The sequence below is a fragment of the Patagioenas fasciata genome, chromosome 10 (genome assembly GCF_037038585.1).
Source record: "Patagioenas fasciata isolate bPatFas1 chromosome 10, bPatFas1.hap1, whole genome shotgun sequence".
Classification (NCBI taxonomy): domain Eukaryota; kingdom Metazoa; phylum Chordata; class Aves; order Columbiformes; family Columbidae; genus Patagioenas; species Patagioenas fasciata.
Window position 1 is genome coordinate 3,929,657 of NC_092529.1, and position 27,988 is coordinate 3,957,644.

A 27,988-nucleotide genomic window follows, 5' to 3' on the forward strand; every position below is an offset into this window, starting at 1 on the left:
TCTTTGCTTCTCTTAAAATGTGTTATTTCTCTCAACTGATATTTTATCAAATCATCTTCAGAATTATATCGTATTATGAAACATAATATTTGAGATTCAATGGGAGTGTTGACTTGGGGAACCTCCAGTAAACGACAGCTCACCTCCCGTACCACACACAGTCTCCAAGCTGCGACTGTTCCAACAGAAACACCAGGACAGAGGCTGTGAAACAACAGCTCAAAGTCACACAGCCATTACAAATCACAGCCATTTCCACACTTACAGGCGACAGCTCCCACTTCCTCCACCTCCTCCCATCTCTGCTTTCCTTGCAGAGATGGGGTTAAATACCCCATGTGGACTAAAATAATAAAGAACCCAGCAAGCCAGGGAGGCCTCTTACACCACGCAGGTTTCCTTTTCCATCCCAAGGCCCGGTGTAAACTTCCACGCGCTGCCTGCTCAGGACAGCTGGTGTTCCCACCAGGCAGGTGGTTTTGTGAAGCCTCCTGTGGTACAGGAGGACCCACCTGGCACAGCCCCGCTCCAGCGTCATGGGGACACTTGTCCTGGCCACAGGGGACCCGGGCCCAGCGCCAGAAGGGAGGAATCCATCCCCCGTGCCTGCGGAGGGGATGTCGCCAGGCAACGGGCGCGGGTTTCCATGGCGGAGCAAACACCAGCCGGGCCGAGCAGAGCTGCATGGCGGCCACGGACCACGGGCTGGCCACAAAACCACCGAGAGGAGCCATCCTTCGGGTGAGACGCCGAAAAGTAAACAGGTGAGAGCAATCACAGCAGGGTTTTTTGTGTTTTCAACATCAGATACAGCGTCTCATTCAGACAAGCAGAGGCACTGGCGTGTGTCACCAGGGACCCACAGGGACCCACGGTCTCCTTTTTCATGTGCGAACGGGGGGTACGTGATGGAAACCAGACACATCTGTCCCAGGAAGAGTTGCTCTGTAGCTCCAAACCTGGAGCAATTTCCCAGTGAGCATAACAAGCCTTTTCTGCAAGCGACGGTACCATTTAAGCGTGTATAAAATATATGTTCATCCAGTACGAACATGGTGGGTGGATTTTATTGCATCATTTTTCAGAATTGTTTGCTTTGGTGTACTTCTTTTCTGCTTGATGCTAGGGAAAAGCACTGAATAAATGTTTCAGTAAATTAAACTCATGAGTGCCTTATCTATTGATTCACACGCTAATGGCCATTGGTATGTAGCTACCGAAATGTCAGAGGCAGTGAAATATATGCCAAATAATTGTAGCAACAATGCAATTTTTTATTGGCATTATTGAGCTTAATAGTTATAATTAGCACAACTAACACTTCTGTAGCTCTTGGCATTATTTATGAAGTGATGTACAAACAATCTACTAAAAAACCAACAACCATAAATACCTTGATAAAATGAATATTTATAAGTTAATCTTAGAAACAAATTCCTTTACTTGGCTAAAATTGTAGCATAAAGCACCTTTTATCTGTGCGAGTTTCACTGATAATTTTCCATACGCCGGTATCCTCTGTCTAGTCCTGCTTTTCAGTGCCATTCCCCGTAGCACAGATTTAAATCAACCACATGAAGGAGAAGATTTTTATGAGGGGGGGTTCATATTACAGCATTCAAGGTGTGCACGAGGAGGGCTGAACATCCAGGTGTTCGCTGCAACTGCTCTGCATATCCACAAAGTGTATTCAACTGAACACTGCAGGCGTTTTCTGCCTTCCTACCCCTGCCCTGATGGGGTTTACTCCAAAACTTACGTCATCATCAGGGGTTATGTTGTTCCAGGACATAGATGAGGGACCCCTAGAGAAAAACATCCCATTAAGTTACGCCAAAGCTCAGAGACACATGAAATCTAAGCAATCAGTCAAGGAGGCTTTTGAAAAAGGCACTTCAGGAACAGAAAAAGAGAGATAAAACATTTGGGGTGTATTCAATCTGCCTAAATTCTACCCCAGCCACTGGGTCTCTTCAACAGTGAACGTCTGACACCTCCAAAGAATAAGGTACTAATTGGGCAGCTGCAGAAACCCAGCCAATAGGAAACACAAAGCACCAAGGACGTACGTCAAAATTAGGCCAGATGAGTTTAGCTCAAAATACATAAAAACTGGAGGCTATTCAGAGCAAAAAACGATGCTCTAAAATAGCCTTAAAACTAGTGCAAGCGGAAGAGGATAATTTCTGCTGTGTCTTGTATCAGTGCAGACCAGGAATGGTCCCAGCAGCAGAATCGCATCAATTGAACCAACACCTCCCTGGACCCAGCTTGCTGCCTTTGTTGATTAAAGGATGACTTTAAGAATTGTCTATCTGTTCCTTGTAAGTGAGATCATTACAATTATGCCTTTTCCCCTAAGATCCATAGCAACAACTACAAAGAAACAAAAAAACTAAGCCTTCAATGTTTTGCCAGCCTAAAATTAAACACGACAGAGCTCCCTGCAGCATGTCTGTGCTGTCCAATGGTCCTTCAGCCTTATCACAAGAACCAGAAATTGCTTCAGCACTGTGGGTTAAGAGCCTTAGGGACTAAAAACGTTGCTCTCGAACCGGTCATGGGAGGATGACAAGGTGTGGGTTTGGATCAGAACCGGAGATGCGGGTGGAAGAAGAAGCAAGGGACTTGAGCTGCTTGTTATCTCCAAATTGGTTTGTCCTTGCTTTTACATCAGTGTGTATAAGAACTGTGTTTTATGCAGCTTTCACATAAGCCAGGGATGAACATATCTCTTTTTGGGGGTCAGAACACAAACATCTTCAACTTTACTGAAACTTTGTGTTGATTTCTGCAGATGCAAAAGGCTCGGTTAAGATCCAGAAAGCCCCCAAGCCCATTGCTGCTGTAAAACCTACTGCATCCCCTACTGGCAGTAACTGGCATTTGATTGATTTGTTTATGCTTTTCCTTGGGCCAAGGTCAAAGACACCATCTCAACATCTTGAAGTGTTTCTTCCAAACCCAGAATGGAAATCCAACTTGAACGGCCAGGTAAGGTCACAACGTTCTGGTAGCTTTTTGTTCTTAAATCAAAAGAGAGGCCCATCTACAGATTCTTCTGCCCACAATCGCATGAGATGGGTAAAATAGTTCCAGACTTACAAAAATCCCTGGCTGAAATCCCGAGTGGATCAGCAGATAAAGTGACATAAGCACTAGAGAGGTCTCAGTTCTATCACTGCCTTCTTAGAAGCCCTATCCAGGTCCCTGCTCCCATTTCAGCATCATTAGATGCCCACAGCTGTGGGCCAGCTGCCTGCCCACCCTTCAGTTGTGACACAGCAGATCAGAGTCCCCATGCACCAGGTCATGATATTCTGCCTCTCGTCTGCTACATCCTCATCCATTTTTTTTTGCAGGAATCCCAGAAAAGGTTGAAGAAAGACCAATGGAAAATCCATTCACATTTGCTCCAGATATTGATATTTTCTCAATAAGGAACAAGGAAAGAAAACAAGCCAAGGAGGTATGTGTATGTGCTTTAGTCCAATGTATGTACAAGCAGTTCACTAGGACAAGCAACCTACCAACATAAAGTCATATCAAAATTCAGTGCATAAGAAAAACAATAGCTTCCAAATTCAGCTGAAATTTCCCCAGATTAGCTTCAAGTGCACTGAAGTCCATGATGAGAGATTAACTTTACCAAGAGCAGATCTGAGCACAGGCTTGCTGGTTGCTAGTGCAAAATCTGGATATTGTCACTTTGTTTGCTTACTTCAAGGTAGATTTACCACTTACTCCTCTTCCTGGAGAAGATACCGGCCAGTTCTTTTACCATAAAGCTTCGGTGCAAGATCTCTTGCTGTCCACTGCAACAGGCTTGGCTTTCTGCTTGGGAAGCTGTGTCTCAGTGTTTGATATGACCTTCTTCTGAACTGGCAATGAAATGAATGCCTAGAAAGGACAACATGGGTTTCATGCCTTAGGTTTCTCTCCATAAGATAGGGAATTGCAATCTACCAGAACAAAGAGCTGGGTCTCAGGAATGTCTCTTTCTTCCTCATTTCTGCAGCAGACCTTCCTTAGGGCATGCAATCCACAGGGGGTGAAAAGTCATGGAGAGGTTGTTGCACCTCTGAGAGGTCCAATTGTCGCAGGTGGTTGCAGAAGCCAGGCAGTAGTGTGGAAGCAAGAGGTCCTTTTTTCTAAATCAGAAATGAAGGGCTCCAAACAAGCTTAAGCAAGCCTCCTCAGCTCACATTGATGACTCACAGTTTGGTTTTAGCTTGGTTTGAAGGTCACTATATACATATATATATACATATATATATATATATGGGGAAGGTCTTAGGAAGAAGTGCAGTAAGGATGTCTGCTGAGTGATATCCTCAGCCCAACCCATGCCCAAACTGTGCAGAGAGCAATGAATTCTACTTCAACCCATGTGAAAGCACAAACAACCCTCCAGAAAGCTCTGGAGAGGGTTTGAATAGATCCTCTCCATCCAAACCTGAGGGTTTACATGCCTTTATGAAAGCTGGACTGAGTTGGTATTGAGCATGGGCTGTCCTGTTGTTCCCTTTTATTAGGGGACTTGAAGGATGAACCTCTGAAAATTGCCATTCTCTCCCAGGAATAACCCAGGAAGGAAAAATGAGGACACTGAGTAGGTACAAACTGGTACAGCTGGTGGCTGGATGCAGGATACAAATCAACAAACTAATGGGAACAAATGCTGAGAAATGAAGTGTTTCGGTTGCCTCATGAGAAAATATCATTGGGATTAGTCAAATAAACCAGGCAAACGTACCTCAGGAGGATATCAGTAGTCTGCAAATTTCTATACTGTGAATAACCACTCATTTCTTTAAAAAGTACAGGAAACGAAGCACATAATCAATCGGTCCCCATAACTGGCTTCTCCTCATAGGAACGTGAAAGGATGAAGACCATGAAAATCCATGAGAAAATGACTTACTCCACTAAAATAAAAGCAAAGCAAAAAGATGGCAGGAAAGCTCTGCAAATGGAGGAGGACGAGGAGGACAGAAAACTGGAAACAAATGAAGAGAGATTGAGAAACCTTCAGGAGAGTCTTTTATGGAAGACAGTCATGAAAAGAGGTAGAGAAGAGTTATTGCCTTTGTAGTGCCTCTGACATGAGGAGTAGCTTCGCCTTTAGTGGCTAGAGGACATTGACCTTTAGAAGGACCAGACTCTCCACTCTGTTCTACCTGGGGTTACTCCACAAAAGCCCATATGAACCTGATCCTAAACAAGGCCAAAACCATAACAAAATAATCAGTACAGCTGGTTCCAACACCAACCACATCCATACTGACAGCAGCCTCCATATTTACTGTGTTTTGCCTTGGTCATATTTCCCCCTCAAGTCTGATCAACTTTATATCCTCATTTCAGATTATTCAGTAAAAAAGGAGCCATTGTGTGACTACGTAAATGGCAGAAGAGAGATATTTTTACTTGAGGTACTTGACTTTGAGAAAATTACTTTCTGTTCATTTAATGATTCTTCCCCGTGTTGCTTTGTTTTGTTTTTTCCCCTGAAATCCATTGCCTACAGATCACACCGAGGCCCACAACAACCACAGACCTCACAACCTGATCGTCCAAGTCCTGTGTTAAAGACACTCATTGCCTATAGCTTGGCAATCCCCAACCAAGAAAGAAAGGACAAATAGATTGTTTGCACTATCCAGTAGTAGCCATACAACTACTTCATATGTGAGATATGTAGATATACTGACCTTTTGGCTCGTGCTGTCCCATACATAAACTATAACTGGGAGCCATTCTGAACTAAAAATAAGAGAGCTGTGCTAGACTATCCCCATTATTGAACTCTGTTGGTGTGCTATAACACAACTGAATAAATCTTTGTCAACCAGAAGTTAACACGGTGCCGAGACTTCTGGATTCTGTCCTTAGTTTCACTGCTTATTTGCTGTGCTGCTTCTGAAACATCTCCAGGCCTCTATGTACCTTGTTTGGACTAAAACACAAACCGTGGTTTGAAATCCTTACCCTCTCTGCTAACAATTGTAAGGTAAAAAGGCAACCAAGAACAAAGCAAAAACAACTTACCTTTAAAAACAACCAGATGAGGTGACTGTGTTGCCTTTTGGGTTCATTTCAGTACGCCATGGCAGTACAGCGAGATGAGATGCAAAGGATGGAGGACATAATAAAGGACGAGGAAAGAAAACTGCAGAAGGCTGAATACTACCTGGAGGAGGATGCTACTACCTTCGATGAGTTACTGAAGGAGAAACATAAAAGCTCGGTTCAAGCCCTGAAAATGTAATGGAAGTTGAGTGAAGCACTTGTGTCCCCTTTTGTGCTGGACACATGAGGTCTTTTGCTTGATCTCGAGCAGGGTTTGGCTGGCATCCATCCCCGGGTGCTCTGTGTCTGAGTTTTCCCAGGGTTACAGTCCTGGTGGCACTTTCTCCCCACACATCCAATGAAAGAGAGGAAGGAGACCAACACCTGGGGAATCCCCTCATTGCAAAACCCCTTGACTTGGTGCCGCAAGGAACCTGCTGTTGACCCCACCGCTTCCATTCTTCTCACAACACTGTTACAAGGGGGAGGTGCTTCTGCCCAACCAACCCCTCACAGCAGCAATGGACCCTAAATGAAGCAACTGAAGGATTTTGGTCCATGATAGGTTATCACAAGGGCAAAATAGTAATTGATGCTCAGCAGCAGCCAAATTAGGGAGGCTTTAACCTGAACGTGTTGCTGGGACCCCATTGCCTCTTTGCCAAGAGAAGCAGGGCCTTCAGGCAGCAGACAAGCATCACCTGGGGTGCATCTAGAAGAGAGATTTCCAGTGCCACCCCCACGTCTTGTTCACTGTTTTATATGTACCTCAATTCACTACCCACTTACTGCTAAATTGTTTTATGCTTTGTGCGTTCTTCCCTAGTTCTGAAAAAGAAACCACAGCAAAGACAAAGAAAATAAAGGAAATCCAGGCAATCACTTCCCAAATAGAGAACCTCAAAAGGTAACAGCTGCACATTATTCCTGCTGGCCTTTAACAGCCCCTACAGCGCAATTCCCTCACAGCCCTCGGGAAAAAAGGGAATCGGGGAAAAGATTTCTAAACAGTTCCAACTCAACTATTTTTTTAATTAAATTGTTTTAAGGTATAAATATTCCAAATCCAAAATTAAATGCCTAGACTGAGATTAAAAACCAAACAAAAGTAATGCATTTTAATGCTGAGCTGTGAAAAGAAGGAAAAAATAAATATACATATATATATATATATACGGATTATGAGTTGAGCTGGCAAGGTTTCTCATTCATTTTCAAGTAAAAATTCCCACATTAGCACACCATATCGAGCACCTGGCCACACAGACATGAGCAGACAGCTTCCACGTGAGAACCACAGGGAGCTCGCAGGGCAGGTTCCCATCTGTCTTTGCATGTCCATGTAGACATGTGCCCTCTTGTCCCTTCTCTGGGTGAAGATGAGTATCAAGAGCTAGAAAGAACCCGTTGAAACAAAGGCTTTCTCCTCAGCTAACAAACTTTATCCACTTTTCTCACCCTAGTGATATATACAGATTAAATAATACTGTGCGGGACTACAAGACATACAGGGACTTCCTCTATCAACTCTGTCCAAAAGAGTGGCAGGAGGAACATGGCAAAAAACACACAAACGAAAAGGATTTGGAAACAGCATCCAAAGGTAATGAAGAAAGTGCCTCACGTCCCACCACCCCAGCACAGGGTGAGAGCCAGGGAAGAGCTGCCCCCTCCTCAGGGGGACAGCCCCCCGCTCTAAGGGTCCGTCTCTTCTTGTCTCCAGACCTGGGTCGCAAAACCAGGACAAACAGCTCCAGTCCCAATAGTATGAGTGATACGAATGCACCAGTTGCCCTGCTGTCTTCAAGAAGCTTGAGATTAGGCTCATTACAGGACATCGGGCCACAGTTCAAAAAACTCCTGAAGCCTCTAACAGGAAAACTGTAAGTACAAGATAACACCAACCTTGGTACTGTAGAGAGCACCCAGCTGACTGGGGGTCAGTGCAGAGCAAACCTCACCTTCACTGCGAGCATTCCGAGACAGTCTCATTGGAACAAATCCAAATACCAGTTGAGAGCCATCAGGTGTGCAAGTCAGTACCTGTGCACCTGCTCCAACAGAGCTTCATCCTCAAACCCTCTGCTGAGACCCTGCCCAAAGAGTTTGGACCTTGACTGCAGGAGGAATCATAGACCTCGCACATTTGCCCTGGAGCAAAGCTTCTCTGTGGCCTGTTGTGGCTGAGTTACTGGTTCCCTCTGTTGATCACGGTCGCCATGCAAAGAGTTGCCTGTTCTTTTGGAATTAATGAAGGTCGAAAGTCATTGTAGACTCACACTGCAGTGACCGTTTGCTTTCAGTAAGAGCCTTCAGACACTACATGCTGGGATACAAGGGATAACACTGCTGCAAGGTAGGCAGGACCACCTGAGAAGTGGAGAGGCAGGTGGGAATGTGGTGCAAGTACGGCCAGCTCCGGATTTTTGAGGCAAAGAAGGAAATGGCCTGGAAAAGCAAAGAGTGGCTGGTGGTCTCCTAAGGCCTATCAATACAGTTGGAACTAAGTAATTGCTGGCAGGGCCATTTCCTCTGCCTCTACTCAGTGTTGCAGGCACTCTCTGAAGCAGGGCTGCTGTGTGCCACCCCTTGCGAAGCCACTGCAATTACTGGGCTGCTGCCCCATGGCAGGAACGATGCAGACACAAGTGGGGCTGGCACTGAGCTGATGCAAACGGAGGTTTCTCACCCCTCTGTGGCACAGAGGGGCAGGTGCAATTGAAGGCGACGAGCAGACTCTGCTCCCAACATCAGTCCAGCACCTCCTGCCTTGCTCTTGCAGCTCTTGCACTGGGCTTGTCCCTGGGGCTGAGGAGGGATGACAGAGGCCGCACTGCTGGTTAATGGCAGTCATCGGTGCAGAGGAAGAAGCACTCAACGGTCTCTCCTCCCAGGGCAGGTAAAAACTGCAGACTCCAATGGTGGCCACCCCGTGTAGTTTAAGAGCAATACCACAACCCACACGGAGCACAAGGCTTTCTCTACATGTGCTGTGCTGCTGCCTGAGCCTTCTGATTGCCCAATAGCCCAGCCTTGAGGAGCAGCCCCAAAGGCAACTTGCTTGTGGACAGACATGGCTCCCATGCTACATGTCTGTGCGACCCCTACTTCCTACTGACCCCCAAATGGCCCACAGCCATGGGGGACCAAAGATGGGAATGTGCAAAGGACAATTCAGAAGCAAACAAGAGTGCTCACAACTCACAAGTTCTCTTTGTGCTGTCGTTTCTCTACGGGCCTCATACACAAAATGTCTTTTTCAGAGGCTCACTGGAGGATGCAGGAAGCGAAACCTGCTTGGATGAAGATGAGGTCAGAAAGTCTCATGTTGAAATATTTACACTTTGTCCTGTGTCATTTATTGATGTTAATAGTTTATCTCACCTTCTAACCATTCATTATGGTATTGAGGAGTTACTGTAGCCACTAATATGTGTGTTTATATGTTCATAAATGTTCATGTTTAGCAACACATTATAAACACTTTAGCTTTCCCCCTCCGCTTTGCAAAAACCTACCATCATCTCAAAGCTTGCCATCCCTTGGTGAGATAGGATATCATATAATCGGAGATTTTGAAATCAGTGGAGTTATTGTTTTGCGTCTGAAATCGAAGTTTTCCCACTCACAGAAGTTTGCGCCACTTTTTACTCCCCAAAATGCCACTTGTTTTGGGGGTGAGCTACGAAGGCAGCATCAAGCTACACACATGTCAGGAAGGTGGGAGACATTTGTACATGGATGCTCGTGGACCCCTCTGTATGGGAGAGCATTTGAACATCCAGGGCTGGTGCAGACCAACTTCCATGTAGTTCAATGGAAAAGAAGCTAAAGGGCGAAAAGAGGACAAAAACCTCATTGCATGTGTTTTCCATTCCAGAAGCCGGACTTGTATTTTACTGATCCCCAACAACTGCTGTCTATTTTCATGGAGATAGAGGAAGAGAATTTGTCCTTCATCCAGAATTCCCAGGAGACTGAGGAAAGCCTGCAGAAGGTCCAACACACTTTTGTCACTGCACATGAAAGCAGGTAAGTGTGATCCTGTGAGGAAGGGGCTCTTGTGCCCCAGCTTTCAAACATAGGTGACCCCCTGTGCCCCCCACCAGCACCATCAGGCTGCAGAGCACAGAGTGCTGCTCATGCAGCACACAACAAAGAGTCTCTTTCTCACACCCTAGAGCCCAGCTGCAGCCCATCCAACTCACCATCCTGTCAGTGTCCCATCTACATAATTTAGGAGATAAGACTTGACATGGGGACTATTTCCTTAGTCCTCAAGGCACAGGCTGGGGAATTGATGCATTTAGCATCCTGGAGCAGACATAAGCTAGAAGTATCCTGTAATTGTCAGAAAGAAAGACCAAAGGAAGAAACAAGGCATGTGCTGGAGTGGTCCAGACCAGCACCTATTTTGACTCAATGCAAACCCTTCCTAGAGGAAGCCAGCAGGGAGCCCGAGCGTAATTGCAATTTAGTGTTTCAACAGCAGGTAGGCACACATGATCACATTTAAAGTGCAGCTTATCCCCTTGTGCAAGTTTTTAAATGTAATCTACTTCCCCCATTGACTTATTAAAAAATAATTAATATTTAGCTATGCTTTCTCCCTCCCCCACACCAGCACAGGGACTGTTAGTCCAGAAAAATCACAAGATCCCTCTGCTCTCAGAGCTGTGGGTTCAGGCTCCCCAGAAATGCCATGAAGTGTTACCTCCATCTGCCGGCAGCGGGAGGGACGGTCCCAGGCTGGAAGGCAGCAGAAGACTCGTGTTCCAGAGATGCCCTTTTCAAAACAACCTCCTTTTCCTCTGGCCTAGGGAGAAGATGTTGGCAGAGCTGAAACAGCAGGTAGCCACCCTCAAATCCTCTATCGCCAAAGAAGAGGAGAGAGTAGCGGATCTGAAGCTCAAAACTGATGACCAAGCACATCCTGAGATCAAGGCAAGGGGGATTACATGTGCATTAAATGGTCCCTTTCCACCAGCCAGCTCCGTCCTGGGAAAAAAGCAGACAGGGGTTGCACCGGGGGGACCAGTGCTGCTCCTCAGCAGCGGAGCTACAGCAAGGGCAGGTTTGGGGCATGGCCAAGGCAGCAAATTGGGGTAAACGTGCCTAGTCCAGGCAGCTGCTACGAGGTGGGAAGAGCACTTGCAGAGACAACCGGGCATCTGCAACATGTCCCAGGCCACAGCAAAGCTGGGTAGTTGGTGAAGCTACAAAGCTGGTGAAGGGTTTGGAGAGGAAGCCGTATGAGGAGTGGCTAAAGACACTTGGTTAGTTCAGCCTGGAGAAGAGGAGACTGAGGGGAGAGCTCATGGGGCTGCAGCTTCATCACCAGGGGAGCTGGAGGGGCAGGCGCCAAACTCTTCTGTTTAGTGACCGACGTCAGAACCTGAGGGAATGGCAGGAATATGTGCCGGGGGGGGTCAGCTGGACATGAGGAAAAGGTTCTTCACCCAGAGGGTGCTGGACACTGAACAGGCTCCCCAGGGAGGTGTCACAGCCCCAAGCCTGACAGTGTTCAAGAAGAGACTGGACAACACCCTCAGACACATGGTGTGAACTGTGGGGTTGTCCCGAGCAGTGACAGGAGTTGGACTCAATGATCATTGTGGTCCCTTCCAACTCAGGATATTCTGTGATTCTGTGAAAGCTGGGAAGATGATGGCAGCAGACAAACAGCTCAGTACAACCACCTACCCCAGACACTGGTGCTAAACAAACCGGGAAACAAGAAACTGAGTCTTGTTGAGAGAATTAAAGTGTGCTAATCTCCCTTGCTTTTGGAGGGATGTTGTGGTTCTGCTGGGCAGAACCCAGCTGTGCCTCTCACCGTGTCTCCTCTCATCACCAGGATGAAATGCTCACAAGCCTGCACAAGAAGGTGCTGGAAGTCTATTGCCACTGCACTGGAGAAAATGAGACAGACCTGGAGCCTGTGGAGATGTTAAAGGTGATAGAAAAGCAGCTCATCGATTTACTGGACTGCTTGGAGACAATGCCACCAGAAAATATAGAACGGGCTAAGAAAGCCAAAGAAAAGGAACAGAGATTGAGGTAAGACAAGACACTCTTCTGGCAATAGGACCTCTGGTTTTAAATGTTGACAGTCAAAAGCAAAGCCACTGAAAGAGCCAGGATCAGCCAGGACACTGTCACAGCAATCTGAAAGCCCACGTGACCATACATCCCATTTTACTTCTGTAATGGTTTCACACTGATCGCATTTGCATCTCCCGATCAGCAAGCAGGAGCCCACAGGTACGTTAGAAATGACCTGGAAGCTGCAAAACAAATAACAAAAAACCACCCAATCTCCTGAGTAAATTCAATTATGAGAATCGCCATTTTAAGAAGATAATTTGCAGTAACAATATTTAAACTAATTAAAGAGAAAATTCCTCCTCTGTGGTTATTTGACACACCCTGATCTTTTGTCAGTGTTCAAGAGGTCCATAGGAGCACTTGTCAGCAATGCCAGCTTCCAAATGTTTCTTCTACAAAACTGTTAACTTTAACTTGTATTATTAAATTAAAATAGTAACCAATTAGCACGATAAAATCAGCTTCCGAGGTGAGACACATTCCTCTTAGCTCAGTTACACACGTGAAATTTCTCCTTGCTAACAGCAGAGATGCAACTGGACAGCTGATTGCTATCTGGGCATCCCCAGGTGAGTCACATCCAGCAAAGGGGAAAAAAGTAATAGCGTGAGCATTTAAAAGCAGAACAGTGACACAGTGACATTTCCCTGCTCCTGACTTTGCATCTTCTTTCACCTTCGTAGTAAAAGGGTGTGATGGTTCTTCCTGATGTTCTATAAATAGTTGTGCACTCTTAACTTACTAAAGAATTAAGACACATTTATTCTACTCTGGGATGAAGGAGAAGAATTCAGGAGGGAAACTGAGACCTCCCTTCCCACCCCCCGCCAAATAAAAAGCAAAAGCAACCAAACAAAAAAGCCTTCAAAGAGCATTTTAAAATTTCCTGACGATCACAGGTTAAGAATTCATTTCCTCTGCACTGCAGCTTTCAGCAGCTCGAGCCTGTTTCTGTTCCCGTGCTGCATTTCCAAAAGGAATTGCAGCCAGTTCCCAGCACCAGCCTCCGCCATGCCCATTTAGGCAAAGTTTAGCTCCACGGATGTAAAACCCTCCAACTCCCATCTGTACGTTACAGACCTGGCTGCACGGGTGAGAACTTACAACACAATCAGCATCATTCACCCACAAAGCTGGTGAGCACCCTGGTCGGCTGCAGAGGCACGAGCCACCTGCTGAAGGTGGTACAGAGCAGGTCTGTCACAGAGACCAACCATCTGACATCTCCATTAGCAAAGCCTGAGGTGCTTTTTCCTCCCCTCACTCTGGAAAGAACAGAATCAACTGCACCAAGCGTTCCCCTCTTACCACCTTCACAGCAACAACCTCCAGCATCAGCTACACCCAAAGCTCCGCCGGCCTCACGCTATCAGACAAGCTGTGTGTCAAAAGCATATTCGGTGTGGCTGCACACCGCATCTAACCCATCCTTCATCTGCTCCCTTCCAAAGGTTCAGAGAGGAAAAGCTCAGACAACAGAAGCAGCAGCAGGAGGAAAGATTGCAGCGGGCCCTGGAAAGATCACAGGCGACCGTAAAGATAAAGGTGAGTGAGGTAACTCATAGGAACATCTCACCTCACCAGCCCACCTCGAAGAAACTGGGGGTGCTTGAACATCAGGCATTTAAGGGAAGAGGGTTACCAGGAGCCCCCGTACCCATGAGGGGCTGGATCCATACTCAGGCGTAGGCAAATTTACGGGACTGATGAATCTTAAGCAACTGCTGGGAGGCCAGTTATAGTGCAAGTTATTCCAGATCAACGTCCTTCCATCATACTTCTATCTTTGTGTCTTGACTGCATGGCCCCCTCCGTTACTTGCCGATTTTCTCATTAAGCTCGTTTCAATTTATTAACCTGGCAATATAAAAAAGCATGAAAATCAGCAAAAGAGAAACAGGACGCTCCCGACAACAGCAGCAAGCCCCTAGATCAGCCCAGCCGTACCATCAAACCGCATCTTCCTTGGTGTATTCCGCATGACCCCAAACTGAGCTCTGGCCCCTCAGGAGGCACAACGTGGAGCTTCGGGCCACGGCTCCTGCTCCACATTTCACAGGACGCCCCAGTTCTCAGTCACACCCCAAGCATAGGCGATCCAGAACGGGCATCACGAGTCCCTTTCGAGATAAAATTAAAGAGTTCTGCAGGCTCCCACAGGTATTTCTTTGGAATTCCAACTTCCCATCCTCTTCAGATCATACAAATAAGCCTTTAGTCAGAAAAGTTACAGGTGTAGTAAGTACAAGTACCTTGTAGAAGCTGAAGCACTAGCGCATGCGTGGCCTTCAGGTGCTTGACACTTATTTTCTGATAGAAAAAACACACTTAGACACACTGAAACCTGCCTAAAAAGCAGAAAGGCCGCGGCCCAGCAGCACGGAGCAGGCTCAGGTGGTGGTTTGGCCCCCACAGCGCTGACACTTGTGCCTTTTCCCTCTGCAGAGCGGCAGGAGGCTGGTGTTCCGCTCCAACCCCCCTGCCAGGAGGCAGAAGAAAAAGCACAGCCAAGAAGAAATGGATAAGGAGAAGGAAGAAGAGCTCTACTATTTCACTTGACAGCACGAGCCTGAACCGCAGCGGGTAGGGCCGGTGGCTGCTCTAGAAAGACGACGTTTCGTAGTGCCTGTTAGCCATGCGTTAGCCTGTTAGACCAGTTCATGGTCCCATGAAATTCCGTATCTTCTCCCACCCTGGGATCCCAGGGGAGGCTGCTGTGTCAGGCAACCACTTTTCCCCCCGCGTTGATCTTTTGCCTAAGAAAATAAATTAAACTTCTCTCCTCTTGCTTCCCAAGCTCCTGCTACCAATGCTTTTCTCATTCACTTTTTGACACAAATAGCACCATCCCTACAAACCTGACTACGGAGATTTATTGCAGTCCTGCGTAAAAATCTGTTATGCCACGACTAAGCCAAGCACCTGACAGACCTGTATTATAACCACAAATCTGTTGCAGAACTATAAAAAACTAAGGCTATGGTTTAATCCAAAGGATGGGTAACTATAGATTCCACCCCACTCCTGCAGAGCAGACACAGGCAAAAGAAAAACACAGCTCTGCATACATCAAGCTGCTAACAATCAGCTTTATGTCAGATGCATCCATACAAAGAACAATACCCAGGGACAAACTGACCATAAAAAAAACCTTTATTGACCCTTTTGCACCAGCAGTTCTTCAGGCATCCATTGCCAGCAATGGAGTTCAAGCCAAGTGATCCCATTTTCATCCCAAAGAGGTTAGCACTTTACATTCACTTACAAAGCTGAGTGAGGTACATTTTAACAAGTAGAAAGATTCGGTTGCAAGTCCCGTAAACAAAAAAAGAAAAAAGAAAAAAAAAAAAGGAGTGTTCCTTGGCCATTTTAGTAGATTAAGAACTGGTGTGGTTGTTGAGAACAGAATAACGCAGGCATTGGGAGCTCAAGGTGCCTAGGCTTCCAGGGAGAGCACGGTGACCACGAGCACACGACCCCGTAGTCGCTGTACAGCACGATTCCTCCTCAACCCTCCTACCTCTCAGGACGGACTCCGTGCTGTAGTCACAGCCACCAGGCAGAAAATCTCATCTACCAAGTAGTTTTGGTTTAGAAACCCAGCCTGAGAGGGTTAAGAGGTTCCCTGGGCATAAGCTGTAAACTCCAGATGAGAGGAACAGAGAGACCTCAATGCTCAGTTAAGCTAAAGATAGAAAAATAGAACTGGTTCAACCAGAAGATAAAATACTGCCTACAAATCAGGAGCTGAAGTTGAATGTAACCTGGATACGTTTTTTGCCTCCCCAAGTCTTCAACCAAAAGAGCATTTATCTGGACATGTACATAGTTCAAAAGGCACAGGAAGTAAAAGCATTTCTGAATGACCTCGTGTGAATTCGATATAACTGTAAAATAAATAAATATGTGCAAGATTAGGAAGATCACAACGTTCTTCTGCATGACATTATCTTACTCTGTAAAAAAAAGTACACATACGTGCATACACACACCTCATTGAGAATAAAAAACAGTACATACACCCTTTTATCAAACTCCTATACATCGTTTTATAGGCATTCAGTACATCACCATAAGAAACATTTAAATTACTACCTTAAAATGTAACCAAAGGTGGCGGTGTTTTTTCCTATACAACCCTATGCTTATTTAAGTGACTGCAATCCAGGTAAGTAGAGTACATACAACCTCTCCCCCCGTCCTCAAGAGAAACTGACGGTTTTCAGTGGGGCAAATCTCCCCAGGTAACAATTCTTTTCCCCTCATAAAATACTCTTACAACTGCAACCAGCCGGAAGCTCCACATGCATGTGACACTCTGGGATATCAATAAAGAACAAGTGTTAACAGTGTTCAATTGAAAAAGAAACAATATAGTGACCAGTTTCTAGGTAACTTGGCAGCAGTCTATAGATGAGATAAAATCAAGGTGCTTACATTTAGGTTATGGTCAACATTCCTCCCCAAAAAGGGAACACAAACAGAAAACTAACCTCTCCGATGCTGTTGGACTCGTAGCTAAATCACTTACAGTGAGTACAGTTCTATTGCAGTTTTCAAGTTTTTGCTGGAAGAATTCAGCAAAGTATTTGGGACGCAGGAGCAAAGAAAGGGAGAAACTCAACATGAGCTACGAACTGATTCACAGCTAAGTTAACATTTAGAATCTAGCTTTCTAAAACAAAGATTTTAGAGCATCTTGTTTTCATGGCATAGGACATTAATTTTGTTACTTGGGACAATTTATTCCAGTTTTCTGCCAAAACACAGGGGCCGAAACCATTATTTTGTGTGTGTGTGGAAAACACTTGCGAATTAACTCTTAATTCCTCAATAACACTGCTTCCTTCCAGAAGGGAAGTTTTAACTGTTGTAGGCAGGATTAGAAATTTGTACTTGTTAGCTGTAGAATACTTGCTTTCCTGTGAAAACAGTAAATATTACCTCAGTTTGAAGTTTAATACAGTACTTCTCCCTGAAACAACACTGTACAGCGTCTGCCTCGGCCTCCCCAACCCCCAGGCAGACGGGGTATTTAACACAGGCACATCAAGTGGGATTTACATTTAAGAAAAACCTTTCAGCTGCAACTGTCCTTAGCAAACTGCAAAGAGTGCAACCATAATCCAGTATTCCTAGCTTTCATATTTTCCTTGGAAAAAGACCCCCACAGTTATGTCACTCTGTCGAGACATGATTGCCCACTTTGTTTTCAAGTAACCGCTCTTCGTAACGGTCATTCCAGGTCCTGTAAGTTTATTGTGCTTCCAGTGAACTGAGAATTATCAGAACCTGCATCGTCTTCCGTGGAATTGTGTGGTTCCTGTTAAAGCAAACAGCAGGACAAGTTCAGTGCTTTCACCCCTAACGCTTCTCAGTAAGATTATTTTGCCATTTTTCCAACACCAGACAAACGCTTTGAATGGTTTACAGGAAACCCAAAGCTTTCCTGCTTTGGGGTCTCACTCAAACAGCACCACTACACTGGAACATTTCAGATGAGCATTACTAATGGAGATAAATCCAAAATCATTGACTATTGGCTCGTCCTCTATTCTACCATGGCCAACAATTCTAGTACTCTCCTTGGATTTCTAGGTTTATCACAGCAAGGTGCTTCTCTCTAACACAAAAGCTTTATCTTCTATCCCAGAGAAGCGCCCTTGGTAAGAATAACTGCACTGCAGAGTTTATAAGAACTGAAGCCACACACAGTCAAGTAGAAAATGAAGTTTATGTACACGCTAATCATTCATTGCTGTTCAGTTCTCAGCTGCTTCCACGTTTATACAAGAAGCTACAGGAAGCTTTCTGTGTCCAAACGCCACTGACACTCAGCAATTAAAAGGGCAAGTAATGAAACGAAGGACTGCAGAAGCGAGCAGACTTTTTAATCTGCCGTTCCCGCTCTGAAATACAGGCTCAAGATTTTCTTTCCCACTTGCCCACCCTTCCTGTAGCCTCTAACGTATCAATTCTGATCCTTTCTAGACCCACTGAATGTCTACAGGATGGGATCAGGAAAACAAGTATGGGGCACTTCAGTAATAAATGAGTAACACTTAGTTATTCATTACTCGGTAAGAGAGGAAGAAAAACAACCAGCTATGATGTGTCAAAGGTTGGTAACACAAGATAAATCCTGCAGTGCAGCTCTCTGCTTACTGCTTCTTGTAAGTGAAATTAAACCCCCAATGGAAAAGGAGTTATTTTCATTAGGCTGAATACCAGAGTCTCCACAGTAAACTCTCCTCTGTTTCAAGCTAAGCAATAAACCCCAACATGCTGTACCTGAAGTATGTGAACAGGTAAATCCACTGTAAGCTGCGAATGTGACGAGGAGGACTGAGAGCTCAGCTGAAAGGGCAGATCTCCCTCTCCCGGGGAGTCATCCTGTTAATGCAGAAATATTATGTGATTACAAGAACTCCAAACATTCCACCACAATAGGGCAAATTTCACTCAGCCTCACAACCTAAAAAAAAGCATCTGATAAAGCTACGGCACAGTACTAGTAAGGCCTAGATCCAAAATGATACGTGGGAAATAACTGCTACTTAAATCCGAACCTAGCTCAGTGTACAGCCTATTAATCTGTCATAATCAACTTGGAAAATTGGCAAGATCTGGAAAGGAAGCAATGGTTCATCTCCCAACAAGCCAAACACTCCCAAATATGCAGCAAGTTCCATCATGTTGTGTGAAGCTGATACTTAACATCAAAGTTACAAACATTTACACCCATGAGGAAATGAGACAGATGGAGAACTCAGCCCATAGCTTCCTCCGCACCATACGTTGTTAGGAATAAAGTGGAATTAACTTACCCTCTTCACTGGATACTATATATATATATATATATATATATATGTACCTGGCCAAAAATGTATGACCAGCCATGCTCTGCTAATCAGCCCACATGGATTACCAGCTATTTTTAGAAAAGAAAAATTCTTAACCTTTATTTCAACAATTTCAAGAAATAAGAGTTCAGGCTGAAACTTCATTTTGAAGGTATCTTTTCACATCAGTCTCATTTACAATGAGACTAATTTACCTTGTAAATGAGAGAGGGTTGGAGTAATATAAGAATTTGGGAGGGTATCAACAAAAGAAGACTGGAGGAAGAAGTCCTAAGCCCATAAAGGATCACAACTCTCACATGCAAACCAGAAGTTTGCTAAAACTCTTAGCTCCCCCTCCAGTGTTACCTGCATTGAGCGCATCCAGCCTAAGAACCTGAACAGGATGCTCCCCACCGTTACAGTGCCCGTATATTCCAGGCTGGACTGACTCTAAGTATTAAACCAAATAAAAACATCTCACCCATTTCCACAATGCACCTGTTTGCATCCCCAGCAGTTGTATGATTGAACCAGCTCTATTTTCAGGCATTTCTAGATCTCTCTAAAGCCAGTTTCCCAGGAAAGTACATAGTACTTACTGCAGATCTCAGGGGCATTAGTACCTTAGTCCACAAGGAGTCAGATTCTTCCATAAATGTGCCAGTTAGGGTAAAACAAAGAAGAAGAGCATGTTTTTCCTCCTCTGCTCTTACCTGAAGCAGCTGAATCTGCACGTACTGGGCTCCAGTGGCCGGGTCCCTTATCGTCAGCCCCCCGTTCGGCAGAACTATGTTGCCACCCAGTCGACTGCCAGGGGTGGACGGTGAAAAGTTGGTGGGGCTTACTTTCCCACCCTTGCTTTTCCTCTGCCCAGAGCCAGATGCCCCTAAAAAAAGAGACCAATTTGAATATTTACACGGTCAGAAGCAATTTGCCAAAGTCTCCTGCTAGTATTTTTCAATTTTTGCAGTTATTTACACTACGCAGCAAAGGCCTGGAACACTGCAATATAATTAAGTGCCATCTGATAATTGCTGCAAGGCCAGACAGCAATGAGCTGATGAACTCCAACTGCTGACTGAGCATCCTTTTTACATGAACGCACTTAGAACCACAGCACGAACTGCTAAGCTTAGGGCTCGCTCTGGTGGTAGCACACAAATATCAGCATATTTGTAGAGTTAGGAATTAGGAAGCAGAACTGTGTTTTCTATTTTTAGTTTTACAGCTCATTTCCTGAGAAGTCATGTACGTCATTTTTCCAAAAAGAGCACAGTGAAGCTCAGCTATTTCCGGAAAGATTTCAATGACTATTCAGTAGAACAGGCCACAGAAATTCAACTACCACAACCTTGAGCATTTTTCAGTTCAAAACACAACAAACTAGCTGCTTGTATCACAAGCTAGTTTTGTTTGCTATAGTAAATCAAAGGTTTGAGTAACTTCTCTTTAAACACTGAACTTCCCTCTCCAGTGTTCATTCAATCAAGTTAAACCAATTAGAAACACAAAGCCCTTCAGACCACTTTGAAAAGCACACAGCAGCAATAAGGCAACAGCTGGTGAGGTGTGAACTACTGGGTGGCTTGAGTAGGAACAGAAACAGGAGTTTTCTGAGCTCATTTTAGGAGACATGCAGATTAAGTGCAATCATCTTTTTAAACTGACGTCCAAGGACACGCTTGATGATCCAAGCACGCTTAGAACTAGCTTTGTAAAGCAGTTATCCTTCCGTGTGCTGATTCACTGAACCAGACAGAATTTACACAGCTATGTCTTTTACAAGCACTGAGACCTGACAGTGCCCAATTCAGAACTGGTCTCTTAACTCACCTTAAAAATTATCACCTTGATTTTCAGAGGTGGAAGGTACTAAGAGGCACCCCAGCCCCAATGACAGACACAACTCAAACGCCTGAGCTCACACAAGGCTAGTGAGCCACGGGCCCGTTTGATCTGACAAAGTAACGATGTATAATTCACATCAGACAACATGATGCCAAAGAAATCGTGACCTAAACCTCAGCCTGCACAAGAACTCTCAACACAGTATCACACAGTATCACAGTATGTTTGGGATTGGAAGGGACCTCAAAAGATCATCTAGTCCAATCCCCCTGCTGGAGCAGGAACGCCTAGGTGAGGTCGCACAGGAATGTGTCCACGGCTAAAATCTAAGAGAGGGATTTGATTATTTCTAGATAACTAAGCAATAAATTCCTTAACGCTGTTACTGAGTGAAACATGGAGGCAAAACAAATCCAGCTGATTCTTACACTGTCTGTACTGAGTAAAAGAGAATCCACTAGGTGAGACCAAGAGCATAAACTGAGAGAAAATGATCTTTATTTTTTTGTTCTAATAAGAAATAAAAAGCAGATGAAGAGATGGAGGGATAGTGTCTTCTAACAATCATAAAACATACGGTGCAGATCTCTTTGTAAACTCACAGTGAATTCGATATTCCACAGAATGTGATTATCCCGAGTAACAGATGGTACACGGCGTGCATAATTATTTTAACTAGCAATAAACCAGACGGGATGTTTAAGAATGTACTTGGGTACCTGCTCAAAACCCTAAGTAATTGTATTTAGTAAACTTAGCATAATTAATGGCTTCTCACCTGTGCTGCTGCCATTCCCTTTCTGTTTTCTCTTCTTGGCCAGCTGAATGGCTCTGTAGTCTGTTCTTGCAGATCCGCTGCTCTCCTAGGAAAAACCAAGAGCCAAGAGATGCAAAGTTTTTTGAATGCAAGAACAAACCAAGACAATGAACAGAGACTAAAGAGTTCTCAGGTGCAGGTATCTGTTACACTGCAAACACACAATTCTAGTTTCCCGTGCTCTTCTGATTACTTTTAATAAATCTGCCATATGTACTTAATATGTGGAATTCAACACAAAAGGAAGTGGGCACCACATTTATAAGCGTTCAGATTTAAACGGGGTAAGCATTTACTTTGTAATCTAAATAAAGTTACCTCTGCAGTAACATAGTAAAGCAGAAAGGGAAGAGGACTTAAAATGGGAATGAGGACTCATGTCAAAATGCTTCAGTTACTCTCAGAGCCCAAATCTTTCCCTGGAACCAAATGCAAAAGAAACACCACATATTCTCGGGTATTCTTGTAAACCTTTGAAAGGTTCTCCCTTAATTCTCCCCACTGGAATTCCAGTATTTCTTAAGAGAACTTATCACCACATTGAACCTACTTCTGACAACACACCACTCAGCATAACAACCAACATCCTTCACCAAAAAAAGCCAAAACACACAATCTGCAAAATCGGAGAGCAAAGTCTCCCTATAAGGCAGAAGTAGCGACGGATAGCCCCAAAATCAGGGTGTTTCAGTCATCTAGGGGTAAAATGAACGTAATTACTGCACACCAAAAATGAGCTGCCAGTCACTGTGCCAAGATCCATTTCTTTCTGGGCACTGTAGCTCCCCGGGGGGTTGGAGAAGACAAATTGTGTCACTACTTTGCTGCCCTCTTGTTGACTGACAACGTCCGAGCCAGGAAGCAAACTCCGTTCAACTTTAGTTGGCGTTAGTAACTCAGGCACATTGGTACCGCCGAGGCTACTGGAAGGAGTCAAAGTGGCCGTGTCGATTGTTAAATTATTGCTGGATGTCAAACCGTGCACTTCTTGACTGGAATTCCTCACCGACAGCGATGCCAGTGAACCCAAGGCTTCCGCGTTGACAGTCTGTACATCATCCAAATTTAAAGTGCTTTGCTGCAGAACTGTTGTGCTGGTTCCCAGCAAGAGAGAACTGTCCAGGCTCTGCGGCATGTCACTGCTGGCCACCAGGATCAAGGGATCGACCGCCTGGCTTAAAGAATTGTTACTGACAGGCAGGTTTCCGCCGAGCGTCGAGCCCACCGAAGCGACATCGATCGTGACGATCCCCGAGTTCACGAGCGCCATGTCTGTTGCAATTCCAGAATTGTTACTTGACACGTTGGAGAACAGGGATACGAGGTCTATGTTGCTGAGGTCGCTCTGGCCCGGACTGGTAAGTTCACTGCTGGGTGTGAGGGAACTGGTTGCTTCGAGCTGAGTGAGCAGATCTGGGAAAGAAAGGGTTTGGTTAGAAGACAGACCTTCATCAAGCAATGGGTAGAAAAATAGGAATGAGCAAGCTTCAAACTCTAGATTCTCAGCCTACTAAAGCACTTCCCAACTTCTCTGAAAGTAGATTTAAGGAAAAGCAGTTTACTGAAATGAGTTCACTCCTTCACTGAGAAATTTCAGTTACAAAAGTACTTGCCAAAAGACAACACTAAGGCAGCGCTGACTCTGGTTGTAGAGGAGTAGAAAAGGAGTACAAAAAGAAGTGGTTTTAGTCCTTGATCACATTTTACAGATGGCACAGGGAAGGACAAGCTCTACCTCATTCAAAAAAGCTGTGATTTCTTAGTTTCAGAGAGATCAAGCTCAGATTTCAACATCAGTAAATACACTTTTTCCTTAATAAAACGCTTCATTTTTCCATTGCACCCTCCTGTAATTCGAAACAAGCGCTTTACCTGGGCTGAAGTTATGCTGTTTGACCATGTGCGTCTTCATACTGTGTTTGGAAGTGAACAATTTATTACAGCTCGATACAGGGCAACGAGTCTTTAATGAGTCCACGTCCTGCAGGTGTTTTTTGGAGTGAATATACAGACTACTTCGTGCTGAAAATTTTGCGCAACAGCCTGCAAGAAGATATTCAAAGCTTTGAAGTTTCATCTAATTTCAATTTGATGTTCATATTTAGTACCTTAACGAATCAGAGTAGCTCTGCAGAACTCCGTTTGCTATTTCGCAGAGCCTGTGCACAGCCAGAGGAATCAGAAGAAAGCCCAATATAGATTTCCTCATTTTACATCAGTGGGTAGTGCTGTTCCCACATAGGACAGTTCAACAACCTGTTTCTGACAACAAGAAACTCTTCAATCATTTGATGTAACACACAACCTTTGTCTACTGTGGCATCTTAAAGTCTTAATGAAAACCACTGGCAAAACCATTAAAAGGAGAAACAATCGCCAGGCAGAGCTGCTTTACATTATGAAGCAAAATATTCCAGCTCTGACTATCAGAAGTAGGATTTTTCAGAATAAAACAGTCCTGTTCATCATAAAGAAAAAATAAATATCAAGCTAGAAAATGAACCAATGTTTTCTTCACAATCCATAAACTTGAGAACCATTGCTCATAGAGTTACAATGTCTTCTACAATGTCTTCGTTCTAAATTGTTCCAATCCTGTAACAAGCTTCCATGTGAGGAAAAGGCAATAAACACACCATATACAACCTTTAGGCAATATACACACCAACTACCAGTTTACATATAGAAGAGTGGAACAATACCTTCTACTGGACACTCAAATGGCTTCGTGCCAAGGTGAGTTATACTGTGGCCTTTCAAATGTTCTGCTCTCGTGAAGGACTTCCCACAGCCTTCCACTGGGCACATAAATCTCCTGTCGTCTTCGTGTTTCCTGCAAGGGAAGGAAATTGCCATTGGCACGATTAAATCCGCTGCCACTTAAGTACTGGAACAGAAACAAAGAGCATAATCAGAAAAGGCTACCTTACCTTTTATGCCTCAGCAGCTTGGACATACTGGTGAAAGACCAGCCACAACCTTCAAAGTCGCAGGTAAAAGGCCTTTCACCTTAAGCAAAAAAACGTTACATCAATAATTCAATATGGAAATATACACTGCTCCTAGGAAATCTCCAGGGTTGCTTAAACTGGATTAATTTAAGGCAAGACACAACCACCCTCTCCTGCAGTTCCTGTGATGCCCCATCCCACTCGTACTGAGTCATCTTCAACTCAAGCCCATCACATCTTTCCCTCTGTGTTGGGGAGCACAGATAATTTTCAGTCCATCTCGCATCAATCTGAGCTATCTTGAAGGTGCTTCAATAACCAGTAACAGCATTATTCAAATCAGAACTACAGCTGATATTATTTTCTTTTTTCATGACCCATGATTATATATTGATTATAATACAGTATACTATATGAAACCAGCTTCCATCATGTCTTCACTAAACGTAAGCAACACTTAAAAAAATAACAAAAAAGAAGAAACACCCCAAACCAAAAAAAAAAAAAGGACAGAAAAGCGAACCCCACACAGTAAAGCCATGAAACCAGGAAACCAGAGGGCAGCAGAGTGTACACATAATTGTCTTTCAAACATTAAAAGGCTGGATTTCAGCTCAGCAGCGGTCCTCTGAAGTCAGGAGTGCTTGCTTAAGTTGAAATTTACTTTCTTGCTGTTCCAAACTTTGGAACATACATTTCAGTGTTCTGAGAGTTTTTCAGACATTTGTTTTGACTAAGAACAGAATTTACACAATGTTTTGAATGTCTATGAACTTGGGAGTAGAGCTGGGATAATTTTTCTGAACTGAATTTGCATTCCAAAAGCCTCAGCTTTGCATGTCCATAGCTACTTTGTATTTTGCAAATTCATTCAGCAGATTCCTAACCCTGCAGAAGGCCGAGAATCAAACATTTTCCCTGACTCTAAATAACTCATGCCGCCCTTTCACCTTTCATGACTTTCAGTTTTTCCCCAGCAAACTGAAGTCCACTCTCCACATATTCTGTGTACAAGTCACCCTTATGAATACCTGTGTGGCTCCTCATGTGGATTTTCAGCCGGCAGGCTTTGTCATACTGCTTGTTACAGCCAGGGAATGAACAGGAGAACTGCTCTTGCTCTCTAAAGTGGGCTCGATTATGGGAGAATAACGCACTCACTGTGATAAATGTTCTGTCACAGCCTGGGAAGAGAAGGGAAACAGCACATCAGGTTGATACAAAAACAAATCAGGGAAATCACATTGTTTTCTACCTCCCAGCTTTTCTTGAGGGACGTTCATGATCCTTTTTCCAGGATATTACACCCTGGCACATAGAAACGACAAACACGCAATCCTAAACCACATTAATCCCAGGGATTACAACTATTTAGCCAAGGTGTGCTATCAAAACACATACAGCACAGTATATCACTGAACAACTGCAGAATCATAGACCATAGAATCACTGAGTTTGGAAAAGATCTTTTGAGTCCAACCGTAAACCTAACACTGCCAAGTCCACCACTAAACCATGTCCCTAAGCCCACATCTACACTTTACCCAGGGTGATTGTTAGGATTCTTGTGCACTCAATACTAAAGAGATACACAACAAACTTATTTTGGTGGCTTCAGGATTTCACCCATAGACAGCTTATTACAAGGATTCCGGCCTCATAACGTATGTGCTGCGACTTAGGTGTTTCATCACATCAGCACAACGCTACAGAATCCCAGACTGGCTGGGCTTGAAGGGACCTCTGGAGATCCCCCAGTCCAACCCAACTGCTCACGCAGGGTCACCAGAGCAGATCACACAGGGTCACATCCAGGTGGGTTTGAATGTCTCAGAGAAGGAGACTCCACACCCGCTCTGGGCAGCCTGGGCCAGGCTCTGACACCTCAAAGTGAAGAAGTTTCTCCTCATATTCAGATGGAACCTCCTGTGTTTCAGTCTGTGCCCGTTGCCCCTCACCCTGTCACTGGGCACCACTGAGAAAAGTCTGGTCCATCCTCTTGACACCCACCCACACACAGGCTGAGCAGCCAAGGCACAGCATCTTCCAGCTCCCAAGCCTTCCCTCTTGGTAACAGAGGTGGCCTGGAGTGGGGACCTTCCTCCGGACTCAGTGGGCAACGAGACACGGATGGAGGGACAGCGGTGAGCCACAGCACGGACTCAGGACAGGGATCCCAGCCTTACCCCGGCGAATTATTTGTTTTAGAAGGGTGCGGGGGGAAGGAGAACCCAGCCCCATGCCGGGCGGCGGCTTACCGGGGAAGTCGCAGCGGTAGGGCCGCTCGGGCTCCAGGTGGCTGCGGCGGCGGTGGGCGGCGAGGCGGGCGGCGCTGGGGAAGCGCTGCCCACAGGCCTCGCACTTGTGCGCCGCCTCCTGCTCGTGGGCGCGGCTGTGGGCCCGCAGGTTGTACACGGTGGTGAAGCGCTTGGCGCAGCCCGGCGCCGCGCAAGCGAACGGCCGCAGCTTGTCGTGCGAGTGCAGGTGCCGCCGCAGCTTGTAGGCCGTGGCGAAGGACCAGGCGCAGCCCGGGACCGGGCAGCCGAAGGGCCGCGCCGCCGCCCCCGCCGCGCCCCGGCCGTCCTCCCCGCCGCCGCCGTGCGCCGAGAGGCGGTGCAGCCGCAGCTGCTGCTTGCGGGGAAAGGCCTCGCCGCAGCGCGGCTCCGGGCACGGGAAGACCGGCGGCGAGCGCGGCCGCGGCCCGCCCGGCGGCTCGGCGGGGCTGGCGGCGGGCGGCGGGGCGGGCGGCGGCGGCGTGGTGCCCGCGGCCTGCTCGGCGCCGGGCCCCAGCGTCAGGACGCCGTTCTCGATGCGCACCACCAGGCTCTGGTTGTTGATGGTGATGGTCCCCGAGAAGGAGCCGTCCTCCGCGCCGCCATCGCCGCCGGCGGGGGGCAGCGACGGCGGCGGGGGAGGCGGCGGCGGCGGCGGCGCCGAGCCGGGGGCCTCCTCCGGCGGCTCGGCGGGCGGCGGGCCGGGCGGGGCGCGCCCCGCTTCGCCGCCGCTCAGGCCGGCCTCGGCCGCGCCGCGCACCACGTTGAAGACGAGCAGGAGCCCGTCGTTGTCGGGCGCGGGCGTCGCCGGCGGCGCGCAGGGGCTGGGCGCCGGGCTGGCGCCGGGCTCCGGCTTCTCCTCTACCAGCAGCACCGGGAAGCTCACGTAGAGGCCCGACGCGGCGGTGCTGGCAGCGGGGGAGGAGGAGGCGGCGGCGGCCGCCGGCTCCCAGTCGGGCGGGCGGCGCGGGGCGGCGGGCGGCGCAGCGGGGCCGCCATGTTGTGCGGCGGGCCGGGCCCGGGCCGCCTCCGCGGGCAGCCCCTGCGTTTCCATCTTGGGGGTCCCTGTAGCAG

At 46.1% G+C, this 27,988-nt stretch overlaps 2 protein-coding genes across 3 annotated transcripts; one reads left to right on the forward strand and one right to left on the reverse strand.

Annotated features, from left to right (window-relative positions):
• Positions 1-637: 637 nt before the first annotated feature.
• On the forward strand, positions 638-15,327 carry CFAP100 (cilia and flagella associated protein 100). 2 transcript variants are annotated; one of them, XM_071812934.1, is made up of 15 exons: positions 638-764; positions 2,798-2,994; positions 3,363-3,469; positions 4,877-5,069; positions 5,368-5,435; positions 6,104-6,267; positions 6,899-6,979; positions 7,536-7,675; positions 7,796-7,955; positions 9,336-9,384; positions 9,953-10,104; positions 10,893-11,016; positions 11,930-12,132; positions 13,632-13,725; positions 14,626-15,327. In XM_071812934.1, the coding sequence occupies exons 2-15, from the start codon at positions 2,970-2,972 to the stop codon at positions 14,737-14,739; spliced, it is 1,674 nt and encodes a 557-aa protein (XP_071669035.1). In that variant the 5' UTR covers positions 638-764; positions 2,798-2,969; the 3' UTR covers positions 14,740-15,327. The 2 variants fall into 2 exon arrangements, with proteins under 2 accessions (XP_071669035.1, XP_065701892.1); XM_065845820.2 differs by having other exon boundaries at positions 2,922-2,994.
• ZXDC (ZXD family zinc finger C) lies at positions 15,316-27,983 on the reverse strand. Its single transcript, XM_065845907.2, has 10 exons — positions 26,900-27,983; positions 25,673-25,825; positions 24,621-24,699; positions 24,393-24,523; positions 23,563-23,733; positions 22,418-23,103; positions 21,652-21,736; positions 19,739-19,911; positions 18,472-18,573; positions 15,316-17,503 (listed from the first exon to the last, which is right to left on the reverse strand). Exons 1-10 carry the CDS (start codon positions 27,966-27,968, stop codon positions 17,417-17,419), a joined length of 2,736 nt encoding a protein of 911 aa, XP_065701979.1. The 5' UTR covers positions 27,969-27,983; the 3' UTR covers positions 15,316-17,416.
• Between the last annotated feature and the right edge of the window lie 5 nt (positions 27,984-27,988).

Excerpts from the sequence above, each read along its gene's own strand:
- ZXDC (XM_065845907.2), bottom strand. The coding sequence starts at position 27,968 with ATGGAAACGCAGGGGCTGCCCGCGGAGGCGGCCCGGGCCCGGCCCGCC. Across the intron at positions 23,104-23,562 it reads ACAGCATAACTTCAGCCCAG|ATCTGCTCACTCAGCTCGAA; the intron begins GTAAAGCGCTTG and ends TTTCTTTCCCAG. Across the intron at positions 19,912-21,651 it reads AGGGAATGGCAGCAGCACAG|GGGCATCTGGCTCTGGGCAG; the intron begins GTGAGAAGCCAT and ends CTCTTTTTTTAG.
- CFAP100 (XM_071812934.1), top strand. The coding sequence starts at position 2,970 with ATGGAAATCCAACTTGAACGGCCAG. Across the intron at positions 5,070-5,367 it reads GAAGACAGTCATGAAAAGAG|ATTATTCAGTAAAAAAGGAG; the intron begins GTAGAGAAGAGT and ends TCCTCATTTCAG. Across the intron at positions 11,017-11,929 it reads AAGCACATCCTGAGATCAAG|GATGAAATGCTCACAAGCCT; the intron begins GCAAGGGGGATT and ends TCTCATCACCAG.